This window comes from Melopsittacus undulatus, chromosome 4, assembly GCF_012275295.1.
Source record: "Melopsittacus undulatus isolate bMelUnd1 chromosome 4, bMelUnd1.mat.Z, whole genome shotgun sequence".
Classification (NCBI taxonomy): domain Eukaryota; kingdom Metazoa; phylum Chordata; class Aves; order Psittaciformes; family Psittaculidae; genus Melopsittacus; species Melopsittacus undulatus.
Genome location: NC_047530.1, coordinates 52,317,599 through 52,339,336, shown reverse-complemented (window position 1 = coordinate 52,339,336; position 21,738 = coordinate 52,317,599). Strand labels below are relative to the sequence as shown.

Here is a 21,738-nt window from a genome sequence, read left to right as displayed (position 1 = left end):
AGAAGAAGGTCTTCAAGAATCTCAGACATAGGCCCTAAGTTAGAATGGCATTAGCATTTTGACACCCTGTGGCTCATATTGGCCGTGTCTTCTGATTGTAGCAACTCCCTCAAAATAGAAAGAAAAGTGGTTGTCTTGATTTTTCTTGTTGGACATGTAAATGTATAGACTTGTCGGGATTAGAATACCTTTTATATTAAGGAGGTAAATTGATACTAGAGAACAGATAGTTTCGTGGAAAGAACCTCATCCCTCTGACATAAACAGATGGGATAAGAACTGCTATCCAAAAACTGACATTCAAGAGATAAATAACAAATAATAGCAGATGAGAGTGGCTTTGCTATTAGCAAAAGTCTCCAGAAAGCCAAAGAATTCTTCATCCTTGAGGAATTATCCTTATAGAATGTCAGCATTCTCAGTCCTTGACAGATGCCTGTTTGAAGGACATCGTCCCAGTCACTCCTTGCTGAGGAAGTCTGACCTGTGCCACACATGGTCTAACCATCTGTGAGAGGGGGTCCCCCAGCCTCTGCCTGTGAAGGAATGTCCAGCCACTAGTAACACCTGTGTGGCTACACAGGGTCTGGTAGGCAATATGGAAGCCTTTGCTCCTACTGCTGTGCAAACACTTCTGCTACCTGAACCCACCTGAACCAAAGTGAAGCAGTGCTTAAGAGGAGGCCTTCAGGAACTTTGCCTTCACTGCAAAGTGAATGCCTGAAATTCTTTGGATCAATTCCATTTTACCAAGCTACACACCCATAGGGATTTCACTGTGACTTGTTACTGCGGTTAAATAAAATGAATGCTGTTATCATGAGAGGAGCAGTTCGAAGAAAGAAGCTATTAACCTACATAAACTAAATGTGCATCAGTAGAGAAGGAGTTTCCTACATTTACTGCTGCTACTTACTGCTAGGGAATTAAAAATAATCCAGAAAGGATCAATCTATAAATCCTTGTACTATTAACTTTAATCCAATTTCAACATCTGGAGGTGAATGTTCCTACATGCCAGTTATGTGCACATAGAGGATAAAAGGTATTCCTGAGGAAAATCATGGTCAGAAATGTAATTTCTCTGTTGAAAAGCTGAGAACCCTTTCAGGGCTTTAGAAACCCAGTTATGTGCCTACTTTGTGCACGTTCAGAAATACTCTCCTTGCTCCTCCTTTTCACAATACATTGGCAGCCAGCCCAGCAGCAGCATGTGAGCTTTGGGTGGGGAGACATGAATTGGACAATTTCCTAATGTGGTTTCCTCCTGCTCTTAATACGTGTAAAATGTGGTACTAGGTTTTGCATCTCCTGAAGCATGACGTGGGGCTCCTTGACCCCTGTGGGTCGGCAGTGTGCTGTTGGGACACGCATTTCCATTTGGCTTTAGTCTGAGAACAGTGCTGTTCACGAAAATGTTTTATGTGATACAGACGTTTTAGTTGTTGCTCAGTAGTGCTTACCTTTGTGGTAAGGGCTTCTTAGTCTCCTGCTCTGCCAGTGGGGAGGGACACAAGAAGGCGGGAGGAAGCAGAGACAGGACACCTGACCCAAACTAGCCAAAGAGATATTCCATAGCACAGCACGTCATGCCCAGTATATAAACTGGGGGCAGTTACCCGGAAGGTCCAGATTGCTGATCAAGTCGGGCTGGGTATCAGTCAGCAGGTGGTGAGCAATTGTGTTGTGCAACACTTGTGTTTATCAGGGTTTTTTCCTTTACCTTTTTAGTTTTATATTCTCTCCCCTTGGTATTTCCCTTATCATTATTATTATTGGTGGTAGTAGTAGTAGTTCTATATTATACTTTAGTTACTGGTCAGTCCTTACCTCAGACCGTGGGTTTCATTCTTAAGATTCTCTATCCGGACGGGCTTAAACAACGATATACTGCGCATCTGCCCCCAGGAGGGCTCCTGCGGCTGGCTCTGGGGCCCGGAGGCGGGGCCTGTTCACTCTCCGCAGCTGCGGCTATAAATCGGCTCCGGCGGACTCGTGGTTGTGCTGAGTGCAGCGCAGCGCTGGAGTGGGGCAGGTGCGGCTATGGCAGCCGGAGGGATGGTGGGCCTGCTGCTGCTGGTAAGTGTTGGGGCTGCGCCGCTTCGTGCCGGGCTTGGGGAGGTGAGAGCATCTGTGGTCGTGCTCGCTCTTTGCGAGGAGAGGCTCGTCCTCCACTTGCCGCCGGTAAAGCTGGTACCTGGCCGCAGCCAGTGGAGTGATGTGGAGGAGTCTCACGGGGTTTTCTACTCTTCCTCAAAGGAACTTAGTAACTTGTCTTAACTCTCTTTTTCCTTTGGTTTCGGGAATCCTGAGTTAATAACCACTTCCTTGAATTTAGGGTGAGGAAGTACAGCTGCTGCGGGTGTAAAGGCAGCCCCGGACTGCGGGGTGCGGGACCAGCGGCTCACGACGGGGTAGGGGCAAGTGTCGCCTGTCCCGGCGCTGCCTCCCGGAAAAAAAGAAAGTTGCAAGCCGGGAGTGAGCTCTTCAGTAGCCCTATGCATAGTCTGCTTGGGAAATCGTTGGTTTCCTCAACTCTGCGATTGTGGAAAAGGCTTTCCGTGCCCCGGGGAGAGAGCTGAAAGAGCGGAGTCGGGGAACGGGGACTCTCGGTTTCAGCTTGGAAATTGGCCGCCGGTGGCAATTAGCGGCTGGAGGTTCCGCCGCTGTCCCTTCCCCTCCTCCTGCCCCGCTTCGCCCTTTTTCTGAGCGATGTGTAGTGGTGGTCCGGAACCCACGGCACCTGAGCGAGCTCCGCGCCGGTCGCTTCGCAGCTGGGTGTCGGAGAGGGTCGGGCGGCCCCGGGGCTCTTAACATCAGAATAAAATTAAAGTATAGCGAGTTCCTAATGTTCCTGTGGCCACAGTAAGTTTTTTTTGTTGGTGACTCAACTGCGTGCCTTCTTCTGAAGATTACAGTGCCAGTGAGAAATGTTGGATGAAGTTTGTGGGGCGTTTCCTCCATTTAGCTGGAGAAAGACAAACGCTGATCCTCCTGGATTAACAAGGCGCGAGGAGGGAGAAATTAATCCCTAACGCAAGGTTTCGGCCTCTGAAGTTCAATTGCAGTGAATTGGTAAAAAGAGTTTAAAACCAAGGCTGGGATATGGGGCAACGACTGCCTAAACCTCCCAGCCACAGCCGTAACCCCAGTTTTGTGATTGTAATTACCACTGAGAGAGGCACACTTAGCAGAAATTAGTTTGGGTTTCCTCTGTGGCTTTCTCTGAACTTCTGAATGTGTTTTCATTGAAGTCTTCACAGGAACCTTGAGATGTTTATCATGTCCTGGGGGAATGAATCACTCCAGCACTTGCTTGTTTACACTGTAGGTTTCACTGCTGGTAATGCCTGGAGCCCGAGGAGCAGAACACTGTGGGGATGGCGAGTACTTAGCCGAAGATCACTGCTGTGTATTTTGTCCAGCAGGTAAGACCTCTAGCCGTCGTAGCTGATACCGGGCATGTTTTTTTTTATCCCGTGGGTGTGACTGCATCACTGTTGGTTTTACATTGAATCTGGTGAACATGTAAGCCTGGTCGGAGCTGTGGTAGCTTCTTGGTGCTGTTAAGGCAGGGCTCTGTTTTGAAGCCCCTTGTGCAATAGGTAATGATGGGGAAATGCGCTTTAAGAGCGAGCCAGGAAACCTCTGCATGCTGCTGCCAAGGATGGAGTGGTCAAAGTTGGGTTTTTCTGTGGTATATTTTTTTATGGGTTTTGTTCATTTTTGGTGGTGTTGGTTTTTGTGGTGGTTTTTTTTTTTTTGGAGGGGGATGTTTGGGGTGGGTTTTTTGGCTTTTTTTTCTTTTGTCTTAAAGAAAGGGTCCTCGTAGAATTTGGATGTTTCTGTATCTGCAAGTAAAACTTCGGTTTGCCTTTCCTCCCCCCTCCTTGCTCAATGTGTGCAGACTTCACAAGCTCTGTGCCAAGAAGCACACTGCCCTTACTGTACTGAGGGGGATATTGGGTGTATTTAGAGATCCTTCAGACAAAGGAGAAGAGAGGGTGTTACAGGCGCCTTCAGAGAGGATGATCCTGGCTTTGCATCATCTTAGTCCCTACATGTGTCCCGGTGGAGGCCTGGCAGGATGCCTTGTTTGCTGTAACTTCCTGTCTGAGCGGCAGACGTGCCTCCTGACCCTGCTGTGCCATTCACTTCACATGGCAGACTGCTCGCGTGTGAAGAGAAGGTTGAACTTTCATAAAAAATGGCTTTGTGTTGTAACATTCTGTTGCAGTCCTTTGCCTATGAAATGACCCTTTGCTGCCGATTCTCCTCTTCCACAGGTACTTACGTTGCTCAGCACTGCAGAGCTCCGCATTCGAGAGGAATATGTGTCCCTTGCACCGAAGGAGTAGGTTATACCGCACATGAGAACGGCTTGGATGAATGCTTGTCATGCAGACAGTGCAAAGATGGTACCAAAATCCACTTTGAAACCTTAACCCTTCCCCCCTTTTTAATGTGGTAAGCCTGGTCCTATGGCTTTTTTTTGCACTTCCAGCCATTGAGAATACTGAACTTATAAATTATCTTTATGGCATGGGTATAATTTTTACACAGTTGTAGAGTCACAACTTTTGTAACTTGTATTTTACTTTTAGATCAGACAATTTTGAGATCCTGTACTCCAACACATGATACTGAATGCCGATGCAAACAAGGGTATTTCTGCCCTGCTGAGGGCTGTGAAATATGTCATAAATGCAGTACAATGTAAGTTTAATGAATAAACGTGATTTATTTCCTTCTAGGGAATGTGTATAGTTGTAGCCAAATCTGTGCCAATACCTAAACCATGTTATTAGGCAGTAAATAATTGCTCTGAAACCAAATGGCATTATTCATGCATTTAGATTTTCAATGTCAAAATATGTGAGTTTGAGACCTAGAAAGATACAGATTTTGGTATTGTGGTTCTTGTTGCTTATAGCTGTAATCTTACACTTTTAATTTTTTCAGATTATTGCTCTTCCATATACACAACTGAATGAGATTTGTATCAGCCAGTCAAAAATTTCAGGAGGTAGAACCATCTGTTGAAGGAAACTAATTGTGCATGAATAATACATCTACTTTGTGTGGTTTTCCCGTGCCCCTTAGAGGCTAAGGCACATGAGCTTTATCTGTTTTTCTTCTATTTAATCTTCCAGTATTATATTGGGTTGTTTGAAGGTGAACTTCTAACAGATGTTCTATTCATGTCTCTAAGCTCTGCCCAAAAAAGATTTGCCTGGGCAGAGCTGCATATTGTTCTGGAAATATAGATACAACCCTGTGTTGCCATTTACTTCAGGTGTCCGGAAGGAAAAAAAATTGTGCAGACTTGCAATGCCACTATGGACCTAGGATGTGGCTTACCTGATCAAGGTCTGGTACACAAATACCACTTGACTTGTTTTGTTGAGTTGTTGGCTTCAGATAATGACACCAGAGCAGCCTGTGAAACAGTGGCTCCATTACTGTGACATATTTAAGAGCTTCTGTAGTTTGTTTTGGTAATTACTTGCTGAAGACAAGTTCTCAAAGAGGCTGGAGTGGTAAACTGTCTTAAACCTTACTCTATGAAAAGCTACATGTATTGCCAGGGTTTTCAAAGTTGCAGTAGTGACACTGTGGAAAGTTATGGGTAGTAGCATACGGAGTGGCTTTCCTTCCTGCTGGTGGATAGCTTCTACCAGACTAAAGAAGGAAGCGAGAGTATCGACACTACAGCACCCAAAGCTTGCTGCCATCTTTCATGTACATGTTTTCCCCCTTGTCTTAAATGTCTCCTCAGAAAGCCTCATAGGAGCTGAATCACAGCTCTGTACAAAGTCCCTTGTTGCCTTTGGAATAATGATGTGTGATGTACTTGTGTTTTCTGGGAAGCTGATAGGCCCAGTGCTTTTTCCAATATGAGCTAGCTGAATCATTGTTCTAGTGCTGAGCTTGGTCTGCTCTTTAGGGCAGTAGGGAAGACTTGGGCTTCAGAATATCTGGTTTGGAGTACTGATTATTTTTTTCTTTAATTCGCTTTTCCATTGCAGGAAGCACAGTTCATGTTTGGATTTTTATTGTGATAAGTTTGTTCCCTCTGGGGTTTTTGCTGTTCTGTCTATGTAGACGGCTAAAGTGTAATAAAGGTAACTGCTTGATTACTATCTACAAGCTTTCCAGAGCTAGGCAAAGTGTGCACTAAGGCTGTCCCAGTTTTTTTGTGTTAAATTATATTGGACCAACTTCAGCTCTAGTTCAATTAGTATGCAGTTTAATTAACTCATATAATGGTGACTAGCTTTGCTCAGTAAATGAAATACATTAACTTTACCTGTGAGCTTCCTTACTTTGCTTAACAGATGTTTTTGCTTAAAAGCCAGGTTAGCATAGCATTCTTAAAAGCACTTTTCCTATCTACTTACACTGTATTGGCAAAGAGGAAGACAAATCTGGGGACAAGCTCAGATGTATTGGGCAAAATGTAGAAACTAATTAGAACATTAACCACTTTCTTTGTGTTTGACTGGAGATTTTTTTTTCTACAAATTTTTGCCCTTTCATCACTTGAACATCTTAACATGAACATTAGGCTGATAAAGTCATGTGTGAATTTATTTGTTTTTAATTGGAAGTGGAGATGTTTTCCTCAAACTTCTTTCCACTATTGCATATTAAAATGGTTTTGTAACTAGTTTAGTTAGAATAATGTGGAAAATTATTGCATTTTGAATGGTAATTTATTCAAATTATATTATACTGATGGTATTAAAGTACAGACAATTTCTGCCTTCTCTGTTGTATTGCAGTAGCCCACAAAAATGCTAAGAAGCATAAGCTGGAGGTGGGAGAAGTGGGGAGGTACAGGAATGGAAGCGTGGCTAAAAAGCCTAACTGCATCATGTGGTCTGTATTTAGCCAAGTGGGATACTTCATTCCCTGTATGAAGGCATAGTGTTTGTGCTGCTGCTGAAAGCTAAGGGTGGTACTCATGAAGTACATGATAGATGAGGAAAACTAAATGGCTTGTATTGGAGCTTTTTTGTGTTTGTTACAGGTGTGTCTAGCACACAAAGTCTTGTGTGAATTCAGCTATGGTTAAGTTGCTGCAATTCCTAAAAGTTTCTTAGACACTTTTCTTGTTTTTCCAGCTGCTTCACCTGATAAAGATGCAGAGAAGGGTCTGGTAAGTATGTGATGGATCCAAGCATTTCAGCTCAGTTTTGTGCAGCTTAATTGTACTTAATACACAGCTCTCAATTTCTTATTTTTTTTTGTCTCACCATAGACCTCTGATAGGATGCATTCCTGGATGCAACAAGCTGTGAGTCATACAGGGCCAGAAGTTAGGAAGGGCCTGATGAGTCCATTAGCTGCATGTGCCCACTGCAGTTCACCTTTCCAGTACTTCCCTTGGAAACATTCTAGAGCCTGTGCCCAAGAAATTTTGAAACTGGAAAAAAAATAGGCTAAGTGCAAGCTTTCACTTCAAACTGTCTCCAACTGATGCCCTGGTTCGATTTAGTTATTTGCTGCTTCATGTGTATATGCCCCAGGCAGCATCAGTTATCACTTGCCTGAGTGGTGTCCTAGCTTCCCTTGCATTTTTGACTACAATGTTATTTGTTCATAAGGCTGATTTCTCTTTATCCAGGGAAGTGACTGAGTCTTTGGTATAAGCTGCAGATCAGGACCTGGGAGTCTGACTTCTTGGTCCTATAGAGTCCCATAAGACAAGGGGTTCAGGGTTCTGAGCATACTAGCTGTTCAGAATTAAATCCCTGAAAAGGGTTTATCAAGCTAATGCTGGCTGCTGGTATATGTTTTACTTGAAAGCCAAGTTCACCCTGGCCTCCTGCAGGCAAACACTATTTCAGAACCTTAATGTTTCAGACTAAAGATTATTTCTAGTCTAGCACTTTGCAAGATAAATACATTACTAGCTTGTGTTTAGCTAGTCTATTCAGAAGCTACACTCCCAACATTACAGTAGGGGGAAAATGAGCTCAATCTTCACTAGTATACTTAATGATGTGTAACACCAAGCTGCAAAACAAGCATTTGTCCTGATGATCTGTAAAAAAAAAACATCCACATTCCTCTGGTAGCATGTGTACAGCACCTTCTCCTGTTGCCTTTCTTGTCGCCCATACAATGCATGCACTATTTACTTCATGTGTGAGCTCTTGTCTGATCTTACTAGTTAGACATTTCAAATAATTAAATGCTGCTTAATTACATCAAAAATACTTGAAGATTGGGGAGATGGAATTGAAAGATAAGTTAAAAACATCACTTTAAAATCTTATTTTTTTAAGGTCTATAAGTGACTCAAATACATGAATCACAAATAGGTTTTTGTTGAGTTGTCTCTTCCCCCACAAACTGGCTGGATCTGCAGTACTTCATGTATTTGTAGAAGCTGATGAAGAAATGTGACAGAAAACCTGGTAAAAATGCTGCAGCATAGGAATAGGCAAATCTAACACCTCTTTAATCTGAATAAAAAAAATGGTAGTAAAATAATACAGTCACAAGTTGATATATGGTGATGCTTAGCTCTGATACAAAAGTTGTCACGGACTTCAATTGCAGTGCCTGCCTACTTGGACTGTTCATGCTACTATAACTATAAGCTAATTTGCCAAGGAGAGTTACACTGATGCAATCCTCAGAACAGGTGTGGCATCAACACACTGTCCTTCCCGAAGTACCATTGAATTTATGCTGTTGTTTAAAAACAAACCAACCCAACCCCAAACCTACTGCTAATACTTAATTCTAAAATAGAGCAGCAGCTATTAGTCAGCTATGCTGTGTGCCTTCAGTTGCTCAGTTACCTATTTAAGAACTATACTGTATAAATAGTATCAACTTGTTTAACCTGTCTGCACCCTTACACAAAGTGGATTCAACGACAATGATGTACAACTACATGAGTGATGCATGGGGTGGTTCCCTTCACATCCCTGCTTATGTCTGTTGGCCACATGGTGGTGTTGCGCATGGGTCACTGACCTCGTGCAAACAGAAATCACACTGGGTTATGATCCTGTGGAACTGTACCTTAAACACAAGTCCATTGGAACAACAGTTGCTTGTTGCCCTCATTTTCTACATTAAAAAAGAAAGTATAGCTTTCCAGTTTTAGCACTAGGTGATGCAGTAGTTAGATGGTGGTCTGCTTTGTACTTGTGCTATTCTTAATGAGTTGGAGCTATACTCCCTGCCATATGCTTGTTTAATGTATCAACAATGCTAAAAATGATGCAGCTCTTCTCACTTGCATCCCTCTTTTTCCCCCCCAAAATGCACTGATGCTGTCTCTTTTCAACTTATTCTAGTTTGAGAATGTGCCAGAAAAGCTAATCCAGCCAAAAAAAGCCCAAGCTAGTGCACTTACAGGAAGCTGATAGGCTGTTTCCAGCTTGACAAAAACTCTGAGAGCATCAGCCTTGATACAATGATAGGCTTGAGGCTCCTGTTGTTGTTAAGTCAGCTCAGGTGTGGCAAGGCAATTTAATTTCCTTCTGCCTCAGGAAGGGTGCATACTTGCCATTCTAGGAGAGGAGAAAGCAGCAATAGATGTCAATGAAAACACTAAGAAAAGTTTCCTGTGTTTGTTGTGGTGGTAACCTGTGAGCCTTACCCTGCAGTCCAGCGGCAGCAGAACAGTCAGCAAAGTAGAGAGTTTAGGCTTGGAAACTATTTGAAGTCCACATCTATCAAAGCTGTAACTTTTGCATGTTTGTAACTTTGCCAAATTAGCAGCTCTCCTATGATTTCTCTGACATCTGGTGACTTCAGGTATTGTTTTCTTCCTACAGACTGTCCTTGAAGGCTTACCTATGAAATATATAAAATATCATATAATCCTAGCATTGTTTGGGTTGGAAGGTATCTTATAGATCATCTAGTTTTAACCCGCTGCCATGGGCAGGGACACCACCCACTAGAGCATGTTGCTCAAAGCCCCATCCAGCCTGGCCTTGAAATATGTTCTTACTCTTTGCAGGAGTCTGAGGGCAGTACTGAAAGCCTTATTTTACCAGAAGTGGAGGCACCAGCAAACAACACAGTCAACCCAGATGATGAGAACTCTGAGAGCCCAGAAGGCCAAGTGCAAACCAGTGTTAACCTGGAAGTGAAAAACACATCACCAGAGAATAGTGTTGTACTCTCTGAGAGGAGCACCAATCTGTGTGGCATGAAGCGCCAGGTAGAAAGGTGCTGGAGAAGGATTGCTGAGTCATCACGACCAGGAAAGACTGGGCAGAATCCTGCTTTTCATCAGAATGCCCCATCTAAAGGCCAGAAAGTTAGGATGCCAGCAAATCATATGGTAAGTGTGTGTGTGTGTGTGTAGCTATCATTGTATTTTCTCTGATAGGTGTAGAATCTTACTTGAGTACTTAACTATTCCATGAGTCATGGATGTTGTTTACAGGCATCTTTGCCTTAAGGATGTAATAGAAAGTATGGGAAGTGATACCTTGGGAAATTAAACTTCGGTCCCTCGCTTATCCTGCTCTGCCTCTCTCATCTCCTAGATCAATATTCATAGAGAAGGTATTCTTCTGCAATAGCAGCAAATGTGTGTTGCCTTGTTGCTTCCCTTTGGAGCTAGTAGCATGGCTGTTTCAGGCTTCAATTTTCTTTATTCAAATACTTTCAGCTGTGCTGTGACATCTGCTCCCTTCCCCCTTAATTGGTGTGTGTGCTGTGGAAGTAAGCTATCAAATGGCTCAGGAACAATCATGAATGGCATGGTCTGATGTGTTGGAGTAACAGTCCAACTTTGCGTTACAGATACGAGAACCACAGTGTCAAATAATTGTTAAAGATCTCTCTCAAAAAGGTGAGTATTCCTTAAATTGGCAGTCCTTGGAATTTGGTTTTTTTTTTCTGTTAACTGTAGTCTACTTCAGGAATAGTGTAGGGAGGCCAATGAATATTGCTTAAAGCTATAAGGCTTTCACTTTATTGTGAAATATGATGAAACGGGATTATTACTACATTTGAGAGGGGTTGTAATACCTGTGATGAATTGTTCTATTTTATAAAGCATGGCTTTTCTGCACAGGAGTGTATAGTGCAGTCATGTTTTTAAGAATAAGAACGGTACAAAATTTTTGTGTGTTAAACAAGTCTGCATTGCAGCAGTGCGCTCTGCCTTAATGAGTGAGGTGTAGGTCAGAGCAGGATATCTTTCTGTCAAATGCCTGCTCACATGGAAGACTACACTGAATCCCCATACGTTTACCTCTACACAGCAAGTTGGTGTGCTGGATCTCCAAGCAATGGGTTTTGCTTATACTGGTCTTGGCATGGTAAACCTAACAAGTAACATAGCGAAGGGGTTAGAGCCTAGGGAGTAGCCCTATTATGCTTAAATAAAGATGTGCAGGACAATGAAAGCTTCCTCAAAACCATCTCTACTGAATGGTGTCTTGTCTTAAGAGACTGCTTTTGCAGTATGTAGACTGATACTTTTAGCTTCTTTCAAGACCACTCAGTAAGAAACCTACTTGGCCCACAGCTTCTTAGGTGCCAAACCTGGCCTTGCTGCTGCTGTTTGGTCTGTGCATGTGTTGGCTGAAAATTAACGGGAAAGCAAGTCCATTAACTATGAAAAAAGTCTGTATTTTAAACTCTTAAGCTGATGTGTGTTCTGTGTTTTTTCTTTCAGAACTGAGTGATAGCTATTTGGTCTTTATAGAAGAAGTACCACAGAAAAAATGGAAGAGGTTTATGAGAAAACATCTGGAGGAAAATTCTATTAATAAAACTGTTCATAACTTTCCTAATGATATAGAAGAGCAATATTATCAGATGCTCCTCCTCTGGAAAAACTCACTGGGGGAGAAACAGTCTATTATTAAGCTACTGGATGAGTTAAGGCAAGTAGATACCAGGGCTTATCATAATGTATTGAACACTTTAAAAAGTAAGAATATTATAAATAAGATAGAAGCCACAGATTAATATTTGCAGCAAACTTGGATAATGTTCTTTTGTACATATACATGTCTACAAACTTCCTTTAAATGAGGACATCAACAAACCGCTAGGAAAAGCGGTGGCATGGCATCCTCACCTTCAGACAGGGAGCTGGAAGTGATTTAACGCTGTCAGTGTTCACACGGGCTCTGGTTGAGATGTTCACTAAGGTCTTTTGAGTTGGATTAAACTCAGGCGCCAGATGCCAGTTTGTGAGCGAGGAGCTCCCGCTCGTGTTTTCCCTTTGTGTGAGGCAAAGCCATGCTTTTTTTTGAGACCAGGCAGTCGGAGCAAAGAGGCTGCCGCTTTCTGAGAAGATTGCTATGCTTTGTTTCCTGAGCAATTGTGTTTCGCTTTGTACTGGCACATAACTGTTACGTTTGAAGCACAGCAATAAAAACCTGGCTGAGGCATAAGCTGGGGTTGTCTTGGACCTTCTCTGCGGGTGGGAGGTGTAGCGGAGGGAGCCCGGCTGTGGTAAAGCCCCGAGACACAACGGCCACTCCTGAGGTGAGCACGGCCCCCGACGACAGCCCAATGGCCGCCCGCTAGGCGGGAGGGCGGTGTGAGCGCGGTGGGGGGTGGGAGGGCGGTGCTCCCCCGTTGCCGTGGTGACGCGATGCGCCCGTCGGAAGTAGCGTAAAGCGGGCGGGGCCGGGCGGGGCGAGGCGACGCTTCCGGGCATGCTGTTGCATCAGCTCCCGAGCGAGGGGAGGAGGTAGCAGGATGGCAGCGGCCGCCGCCGAGCAGAGTAGGTTGGAGACCGGCGCTGGGGAGGCCTGGGGAGGCGAGGCGAGGGTTCCTCCGGCGTTGTCACGGCTCCGGGGGGGCTGACGTCGCGACTCGCCTGCTGTCACGGCGTGAGGTGGGCGCCGTGACGTCATGCGGCGGCAGCGGGGGGGGAACCGGCGACCCACAGCCCTGTCACGGCGGCTCTGGCGTCGGGGTGGGAATGGCGGATGGGGGCGATGGGGCCGTGCTCTGGCAGACTGTTCAACGTGTCCCTTGGGGCCCGCCGCGGCAGGCCCCTGAAGTGTGGGGTAGTCAGTCCTCACGACATGCTTGGGGCTGAGGCGAAGTGTGAGATCAGTCCCTCATACCCATCACTGCGTGGTTGCCCCTTTGGTGGTAGGTGACACAAGCAGCTCCTGATGCCACTTGAGGTTGTTGGGAGCGAGAAGTTAGAAGTGTAGTGCATTGCTAGGTCTGGATGTTTATGGGGTAGTGGGAAACATGGATCCTTAAGTTCCGGCTGCATCTTAGACTTGTGCATATGGATTGGAGGATCCGATACCTTGTGAGACCATGGGAGGCAAATCTCATGATGTCTAATCACTCATGTAAAGGTTAGTGGTGACATGTAGTGATTTGTGGAAAAAAACCTTGGATCTTCTCAGTACTGATGTTTGGAAACAGCTGTTCTGCAGCTTGATGGGTTCTAAGAGATCTTAGGTGGCTGCCAGATCGCTTAGGCAGTTGTGCACTGATCACCACATCATCTGCTCTCTTTCACCTGCCCGTCTCCCTTACTGTCATTTTTAGTCATCTGTGTTCTTCCTTGAACTCATGCCTGAACTTTTTGACTTTTCCGGACTTTTTTTTTTGTGGTCATGTTTTAATGATGGGTTATACTACACTCTTCCATATGGAAGGAGGACCGGGGTAGTCCTATAATTTTTGGCACTACTGTAGCAAATGGAAACTCGGAATACCAGTAATACAGGTATGAAATACCATTATAGTACTTAAGGGGTTGGAAATTTCTGTCATTCCAGTTAAGGATCTATAGATTCAAAGATTTTGCTCCTTTGTTACTGAATGTTGCTTTGCTCTTTGTTCATCACAAGTAACATCCCTATGTAAGGGAGTCTGGAAACACTCTTGTCAAGGGGCTGGCTTTTTCAGATGTGTTTTCAGTGTCTTAGTTAAGGTATGTGTCAAAATAAACCCCACTGGAGGCTCAGTTCAAGTGCACTTTAAGATACTTTTTAGTTATGCTTATTACTGGGCAAATGGTATTTGCTTTTTTACTGAACTTGTAATTGCTACGTTTAGTGCAGGAAAAGCGTAAGTGAAACTTGCAGGGCTAAAGTGAGTAGGGCTGATAAGCACTTCCTTGGTGGGATACTTCATGTTAAAAATCCCTGCTCTTCTAAAGCCTCTATATCTTTGTGTGTGGGTTTTGAAAGTCCTCTGTGTCTCTGTGTCCGTGTATGCTGTGTCTTGGACAGATGGGATAGCTGCGTTGGTTCGATTATTCTGAAATTTTTGTGGAAAAGGATAATAATACATCTCGACTGAGCAGATAGTTGAACTTCCTTACAAAGCTACTGGAGTGACCAGACAGAATGATGGCCGGTTTGGAGCCATATTAATAGTGAGACGTATTATGCTTACCTTTTAAGAGTTTTTTCAAATCTGAGAAAGCCAAGTTTGAAGAGAAATAAATTTTAAAATATTCTGAAATGTCATAAGATCACTTCTCAGAGAATGCCTCTGCAGAAATCCCAGAACATTTCAGTCGTCCTCTAATTCAAGGTTAGAAGGTTCAGGAAAGCCCAGGAAATCTAATTTTTCCCTGAAGCAAAGTAACTCCCTGGTTTTTGTTTTAGCTAGCTTACTGCCTACTGTATGGCTTTTCTGTATTTACTTTGCTGTCAACACTTTTAAGGAACAGAGGTTTTCATTTCCAGGTTAATAAAAGTGAAAAATTTCCATCAAATTTGATATTGTATAGGTTACACAGAAGAATATGTGACAATTATACTGCCCAAAGAGATTGAATAGTGGCGATTATTGTATAAGAATTGTATTAACTAATGTCTATGGAGGAATTCTTTTGAAACAACTTTTTCGTGGGGGGGGGTGGGGTGTCTTACATTATTAACATTAATTCTTAAGATTTTTTGAGGTTATTTTGCTACCTCTCAATACTCATGCTCAGTGCTTGTTTTCTTAATAGTCATATAATTTGATGCCTATGGATCATTCCATTCACATGAAATAATATTCAGTGTTATGCAACAGCTCTGTAATACTCCTGCGTTTTGTTGTCAAGAAGACAATTCCTAATGCAATTGAGTGGTAGCAAGTCTATAATTTTTCTGGTTTGGGAGGGGAAAATGGTTGTAGTCAGAGGAAAGGATTATTTCTTAGTCTGATTTCCTACAGCAACAGGGGTAAAAACCAAGTCAGGCCTGTATACATCCATTGGCCCTTCTACCTCAAAATGTTTTGAATCCATTGATTAGTATGAATTACATTTGATGGTGGACTGCCTTTTTCATAAAGTTGCAAAGATGGGTTGTACGTTAGGATGAGGGTACTGAAGTGGTGGGCAGAGGGGTTGAAGCACTTAAGAGGTACCAGGAAATATTTTCATGGAAGTGTGTGATGAATTAAGGCATTGAGAGACACTGAGAGGAGGGAACAGGTGCTACAGAATATGAATCACAGGATTAAAAAAAAAAAAAGTTCTGTAAATTCACTGTTCTTGGTTTAGTAGTGATGTGAATGAAATCAGAACTGACTTTTATGTATAATTTTCACTGATTTCTTTTGCTTGAAAAGAAATGGTCTTCTGGTATACTGCCTTCCAAAAGATCATGTTATCATATTCATTCTTTCTTCCCAGGAGAGCACTCTGTGCTTCAGAAGAGCTTTAGTTTTGTTAGTTCAGTCCAGTTTGGAGCTACTCACAAGAATGCTAGGAGTGAGAATTATTTTGTTCTGTATTACTGAAATAAGATGCTCAGAGTTATCACAGAATTACACTTATCACTCAGCACTCTCAAACACAGCAGATTTGCTTTTATCTCTGCATCTGACAGCAGCAGAGAGTAGAACACAACTGTGCTAGCTTTAAGCTAGCTGTCATGGTTTTAGAAGTAGCTGTGAGTCTAGAAAACAAGTTTGGAGCTTGTTTTCACAGCAGCCTGTGAAACTAATGTGGGAAACTCATATTGGTACTCCCTGGGAGCTGGGGAGTACTATGGCTGAGCTGTTGCTGTGCCCTAAGAAACGCTGTTGGCAGCTGCTCAGGTGTGTTCATGCTGTACTGCGCTTCCTGTGGTGTGCAGTCATGGATGTGAGTTTGGGGTGAATTTGAGTCAGCAATCAGTCTCAACGTAAAGACATCTTCCTGTTAGGTCTCCTGGGCTAACTGGTTTCTTTGATGTTTTACACTTTCAAGTCTGCTGTTACTCTTGCAATTAGACATAACGTCAAACTTTATAATTTTAAGTATTAATGTGTGTGCCAAGATTTCTCAAAGTAATTTTGGTTGCTCTGCTTATCAGGGCTGAGCTGGGACTGACATTCACAGGCAGTATTTGCCTTCTCTCTTTACCAAAAGTAGCTTGTGTGAGTTCTATCATCTTTGTATGTTAGTTTATGCAGCTTCCCTTTTAGATTGGTTTACAGATGTGGTTGGAAAGCACTTACATTGTTTCAGATACAGTGATCTGCTTCCCATTAGCAGCCTGGTATGTGAATAATGGTCATAATAACCCTAATAATACTTTGCAAATTGAGTGCTGCTTTCCTTGCCATAGATCTTTAAAGATCTTTTCTTTGAGATATAGTTTAATTTCTACATGGATCATTCTTGTAGTACTTTTTTTTCTTGGCCTTCTCTCATGATTCATGGATACAAAATTGACATTCAAGGAAGACTTATATCTTAGGTTTCTGTAATTAATGAACTATTTCATGCGTATAAACATGTGAACTTCTATGATGATAAACATCAGTAAATATTTAGGAGCCTGAAAAGTTTATAGTAAAACTATGTGAGCCAAAGCGTAATCACATTCAGCCAGGTAAAAGCAAGCACATAAGGTCTAGTTATGAACCATTATTTACAGTTATTCCTTATTTATACTGAACAATTGCATGCATAGCCACTGAGAAGTACTGACACTTTGCATGAATCTGACTTTGCTTTTGTGTATGAATTCTAGATATCTTTTGTGCCCTTAGGGTTTTGGGTTGGGTTTTTTTAATTATTATTTTTATAATCACTTGCCCTTTTTATTAGTTCTGCTGGTGTGGCACTGTATCTCATTTACATTCAAAAGGGGCAAACACAGACATACTTGATATCTAGATGCTGTTTCCCTGTCTTCCTGAGTTCCTGTAGAATATTTTAGTAACGTATTTCCTGACAGGAAATGAGCTGCTCATGAAGTCTTAACTGATGATCTTTGGAAAACTTTCAGTTCTGCCTTTCCTCACATCCTCTTTTAGCCATCACTTCCTTATCTACTTCCATCCTTCATTTTCCAAGAGTGCTGGTCCATGGATGCTTGGAGTGCTTTGGGAGCTACTCGTGCAGAAAATGTTTGTACTAGTGTAAGGAGCAGTGCCTGTGGCAGTGGTCTCTGTCGGGGTTAGGGAGCAGTGTGTTGTGATCACAGGTGTTGTGATACTGCCACTTGCTTCACTGTGCTATGACCTTGACTACATCTTAAATTACCTTCTTGGCTCACTACCTAAGCAGGGTATTGGCTTAATGTTTATACAGTACTGTGAATACAAATGGAGTTACAGATGTTGAATCACTGTAGGAAAAATTAATGCTAGTTTTACTTAGTGTCTGTGCTGGCTCAAATGCCATAGCCTCCATACGTACTCCATACCTACTACTTCATACCCACTGACTTTGAGAAGGCTTGCAGTTGCTGAGTGCATCCCCACTAACTCACAGAACCCTTCTTCTGCTCTGTGTCCCTACATTTGTAAAGATGGAATCCAGTTGAACTTGTATTGCCTCTACACCAAATCATGGAATTAAAAAATTGCAAGGGAGGAGCACAATCTAATATCCTTTCTGTTCATTTGTGTAGAAAAATATTAAAATATTATTCATATGTCTGAGGAGAGAAAGGGGCATAGGAGAGGTATGTAAATATACAGCAACAGCATAAGTTTTGAGTTGTAGAGCAAGTAAGAGTAAGTGAGCATCATTCTGGGAGCTTGCATGCAGGCACTGGTCATGTAAAGTTTTGAGGATGTGTTCATCTTCAGTAGACATATTCACAGCCTATACACAGTGTACAGAATTAATAATAATTAAGTAATTACAGTATGAGTGTTTTAGCAGTGTGGAAAAGTGTGACTGATTAGGTTTGCTGTGTGTGAAGAATTTTCTCCAATTTCATGTAGATAACATTTCTTCATGAAAAGGACCTGTGCTTTTGTCCTTCATACTCTTTGTGAAGATATCTCCAAAAACTTACCACAGCATGAACATAATCCTTTTAATAGGAAATATGAATAGGAAATATATAGTTATCCAGTAGCTTATGTTAAATATACTTTCTCAAATTTCTTGTCAGTTGCCAGAACTAATTTAGAGGGGAGATGTATAGTATAAGGATATATTTTGGTCATGGGATCTCCTTCTTTTAATGCTGACCAAATGTCCTGTGCCTCTCTTTACAGCTTCCAGCTACAGTTTTATTCTGAGCATTAGTGAAGAGGAAGCCAGGGTGAAGGCTTTGAACAAGTACCTGAGCACTCGTAGTTATATCCAGGGGTTCACATTTTCACATGCAGATGTGGAGGTATTCAGAAAGTTTTCGAGGCCACCTGTGGACCAGTATATCCATGTTGTCCGGTGGTACAGACACATAGAAGCAATCTATGATGGCAGCAGTGAAAAAAATGAGCCTTGTAAACTTCAAACAAGTGAGTAATATGAAACTGATGGGCAGGTTATAGACTAGCTGACATTGTATTGTTTTTATTGCTGAGAATTCCTAGAAGTTCCCTTTTATACTCTCTTGCACACTTTAAAATTTGCAGTATCGACTTGTGTTCAAGGTCATGAAATGCTTTGTGCATACAGTTACTGTGTAATGAATATATCCTGGCCTATTTGAATTGCTAAATCTCTGTTTCTACATTTCTTTGACTTTAAAATACCTCAGTGTACAGAATTTGATTATATGTGTTTTATTTAAAAAGCCAGCCACTGGATTGTAAAAGAACGTGTGTGTTTTAGCTTGTTCCCTAAAATGTCAGGGTTTGCTCAATCTACTTTTTTGTTTTGTTTCGCTTTTTTTCCCTGAAATTATAACTAAATAATTGTTATATAATATGCAAGTTCATTACGAAGTAAACTGAAAACTGCCTTTTACAGTTGTTATTAACACTGAATTTCAAGAAGAATGTTTAGGGTTCTTTTTTAACCCTGGCAATTCAGTCCTTGCCAATGATTTGAGGAAATACTAAGTGGTTAATCTAGGTCATTGTGTAAGCATGGGTGCTGGCATTTTTGGGAGCTGCATCACTCTTCTGAGTTGTTTTCTGATGAGCTAGCCTAGTTTAATTGCTCTATAGCAAGATCCTTACTTGGGTAGTCATGAAATAATAATAATAACACCAGCACCACAGAGCTGTTGTATAGTGCTTGCAATACCTACTAACAAATGCATAATATCTGTCATTTTTGCTGATGATTGTTGACTAATATTACACCAGTGCCATCCTCTCACAAGGATATGTCCTCAATTCGTGTCAGACCAGCAGTTAAAATCAGACTGCTGCGAGTAGATTCTGTATATGCATGTGTACCTGCATGTGCTTGTTCTGGTTACTGATTTCCTTTCAGCAGTTCAGTGATCTCAACTATGCTGCTGGCTCTAATAGCAGATTTAACGCTGCTAACCAAAATGTTTTGTAGACTTTCATGGATCAGGGTGGAGCAATAAGAGAAAAGGTTTTTGTTTTCCTGTCCATAGAATCTTTAATGTTAAGTCTCTCCTTCTGAAGACTTATGTTTTGTTATCTTTTAGATCTGTGTGTATGCATCAGAAGTCCTGAAATGGTGTTCTGCAGTGGTCATTATGAAAATGACGTGAATCTGCCAGTCTTAGACCTTGGATATTTTATCAATGTTTTTTCAGGTGTATCAGAGAGCTCATGGGGTGATTTAGAGCAAATGAACTTCAGTTCAACCAGGAGAAAGACTGTAGCTGGCAGAGACATATTTGAACAGACTAAACAGTGTGCCTTTTACTTTGCCCTTGGTGTCTATGTAGAGGATATAATGTGCACCTAACTCACAAGCTGGGAATTTTACAGTGCAGTATCTGGGTTTTTCCTTATGTTTAGTGTGGTTTTAAGTAAAGAAAGCTTTACAGATTTATCTTTTATTAGACTAACCCACATAGGCTTCTTTCCCTGAGGGAAACGTTAGCCGCAATTAAGCATCTAGCGTAATCTTTGTAAATCAAAAAGTAAACATATACCTTGGTATATGATGTGTGTTATGGATAGACTGCTTCTGAACTTGAGGTATTCTGTTAAGGAGTACCTGATACAATTCAATATTTAGAATAAACACATTTCTGTGGATTTGTAACATAGAGATTAAACGGAGTCCATTTGTGAGACAGAGTTCTGCAGTTAATTTTTTTTCCCTTATTTAGGCAGTTATTCAAGAAAGGAAGATGAAGAAATTAATTTTTTTTATACATGAAAGTTTGCCATACTTAGAGGTTTTCAGCCAAAAATTCATACAAAGATATCAGGTGAAACAGTCAATGAAGAGCACCCTAGATGCAGGACCAGAAAGGCGTTTTATTGTCCAAAAAGATAGTTTGTATATTTTAATTGCAACTAAAATGGCATACCACAAGAATTCCTAAAGACAGTGCTGTGTGTATTAAGCTGGCAACCTTGCTGTATTTTTTAATTGCCTGGTTTGCTTTCATTCCTAGTTAATGTGATAATTAGTTTAACATCATTACATCTGTAAGCAGCCCTGTGCAGAGCATCTGCAACTCTTTGACGGATGGCATACTCATGCTTTGGTTGAAAAATCCTTTAACATCTATGTCACTTCTTAAAATTTTAAAAGAAAGCAAGAATGTTGCCACTAATATTACTCTCTATTTTATTTACTCTCTTTAATGGCAAAATTTAGCCTTTTGCTGAATTGAAGCATTCTTGTGGTAAATGTTTTGAAATATGGCTTGTGTGCATAGCAACAATGTATGATAAAAAAGCTGAGGCTCTTTCTAAGCCTTTCTGTCTCCCGTCCCTCTCACCCTGAGTACACATACTCTGTCAATATTGGCTCTAGAGACTAACTCTGGTCTCTGGTGATTTTTTTGCAACTTCTGTGTGAGAGGAAGTCACAGTAATATCAGTGGCTTTGCAGAAGTCCCAGGACTGTCGTAACACTGAATTAATAATGCATTATATTTCAAAGTTCTTGTTAATGCTTTAATTGAATTGTATGCTCTTACTTTTATACCTTTTTCCTGATACTTGAGTAAAAAGTGAATAGCAATGGCTAGTCAGAAAGTAGAAAATAAACTAGAGCTAAATAATGCAGTGGCTTTGTAGGAAGCTCTAAACAACAGATATCACTTACCATCTTCCGTAATGCAGTGGCTTTGTAGGAAGCTCTAAAAAACTAGCAGTGGCTAGTCAGAAAGTAGAAAATAAACTAGAGCTAAATAATGCAGTGGCTTTGTAGGAAGCTCTAAACAACTATTTGGATTACTAGGATTGAAGCTGCTTTGTCTAATTTTATGTGGGGTTTTTTCCTTGTGATGTAACTTAACAGTTTGATAAGGAGAAAGTGTTGTATTGTAAAACTGTATGTGGAAAGTGTCTTTTCAGTTCTCTTTAAACTGTTCTTTCCCCTAGGTAAAGGCAAGCGTGTGCAGCCACCCTGGTCTCCCCCTGAAGGAACAAAACATTCTAGGCTGTGCCTCTACAACAGCCTGACTCGCAATAAGGTGACTA

At 41.7% G+C, this 21,738-nt stretch overlaps 2 protein-coding genes across 3 annotated transcripts in view; both read left to right on the top strand.

Moving 5' to 3' along the window:
• Positions 1 to 1,634: 1,634 nt before the first annotated feature.
• Positions 1,635 to 12,392, top strand: LOC101875353 (tumor necrosis factor receptor superfamily member 6-like). The gene is made up of 11 exons (XM_013130727.3): positions 1,635 to 1,671; positions 1,857 to 2,079; positions 3,332 to 3,428; positions 4,287 to 4,418; positions 4,605 to 4,716; positions 5,297 to 5,370; positions 6,030 to 6,125; positions 7,128 to 7,162; positions 9,992 to 10,318; positions 10,786 to 10,834; positions 11,666 to 12,392. Exons 2-11 carry the CDS (start codon positions 2,044 to 2,046, stop codon positions 11,959 to 11,961), a joined length of 1,254 nt encoding a protein of 417 aa, XP_012986181.2. The 5' UTR covers positions 1,635 to 1,671; positions 1,857 to 2,043; the 3' UTR covers positions 11,962 to 12,392.
• Positions 12,393 to 12,636: 244 nt separating this feature from the next.
• CARS1 (cysteinyl-tRNA synthetase 1) overlaps positions 12,637 to 21,738 on the top strand; it is a 43,546-nt gene continuing 34,444 nt past the window's right edge. Inside the window, exons 1-3 of one of the 2 annotated variants that reach the window (XM_031055054.2) lie at positions 12,645 to 12,727; positions 18,421 to 18,666; positions 21,640 to 21,731. In XM_031055054.2, coding sequence (XP_030910914.2) covers positions 12,703 to 12,727; positions 18,421 to 18,666; positions 21,640 to 21,731 — 363 coding nt within the window. In that variant the 5' untranslated portion in view covers positions 12,645 to 12,702. Of the gene's footprint in view, positions 12,728 to 18,420; positions 18,667 to 21,639; positions 21,732 to 21,738 lie in introns of both variants that reach the window. The other variant, XM_005141324.3, reaches the window with a different exon arrangement.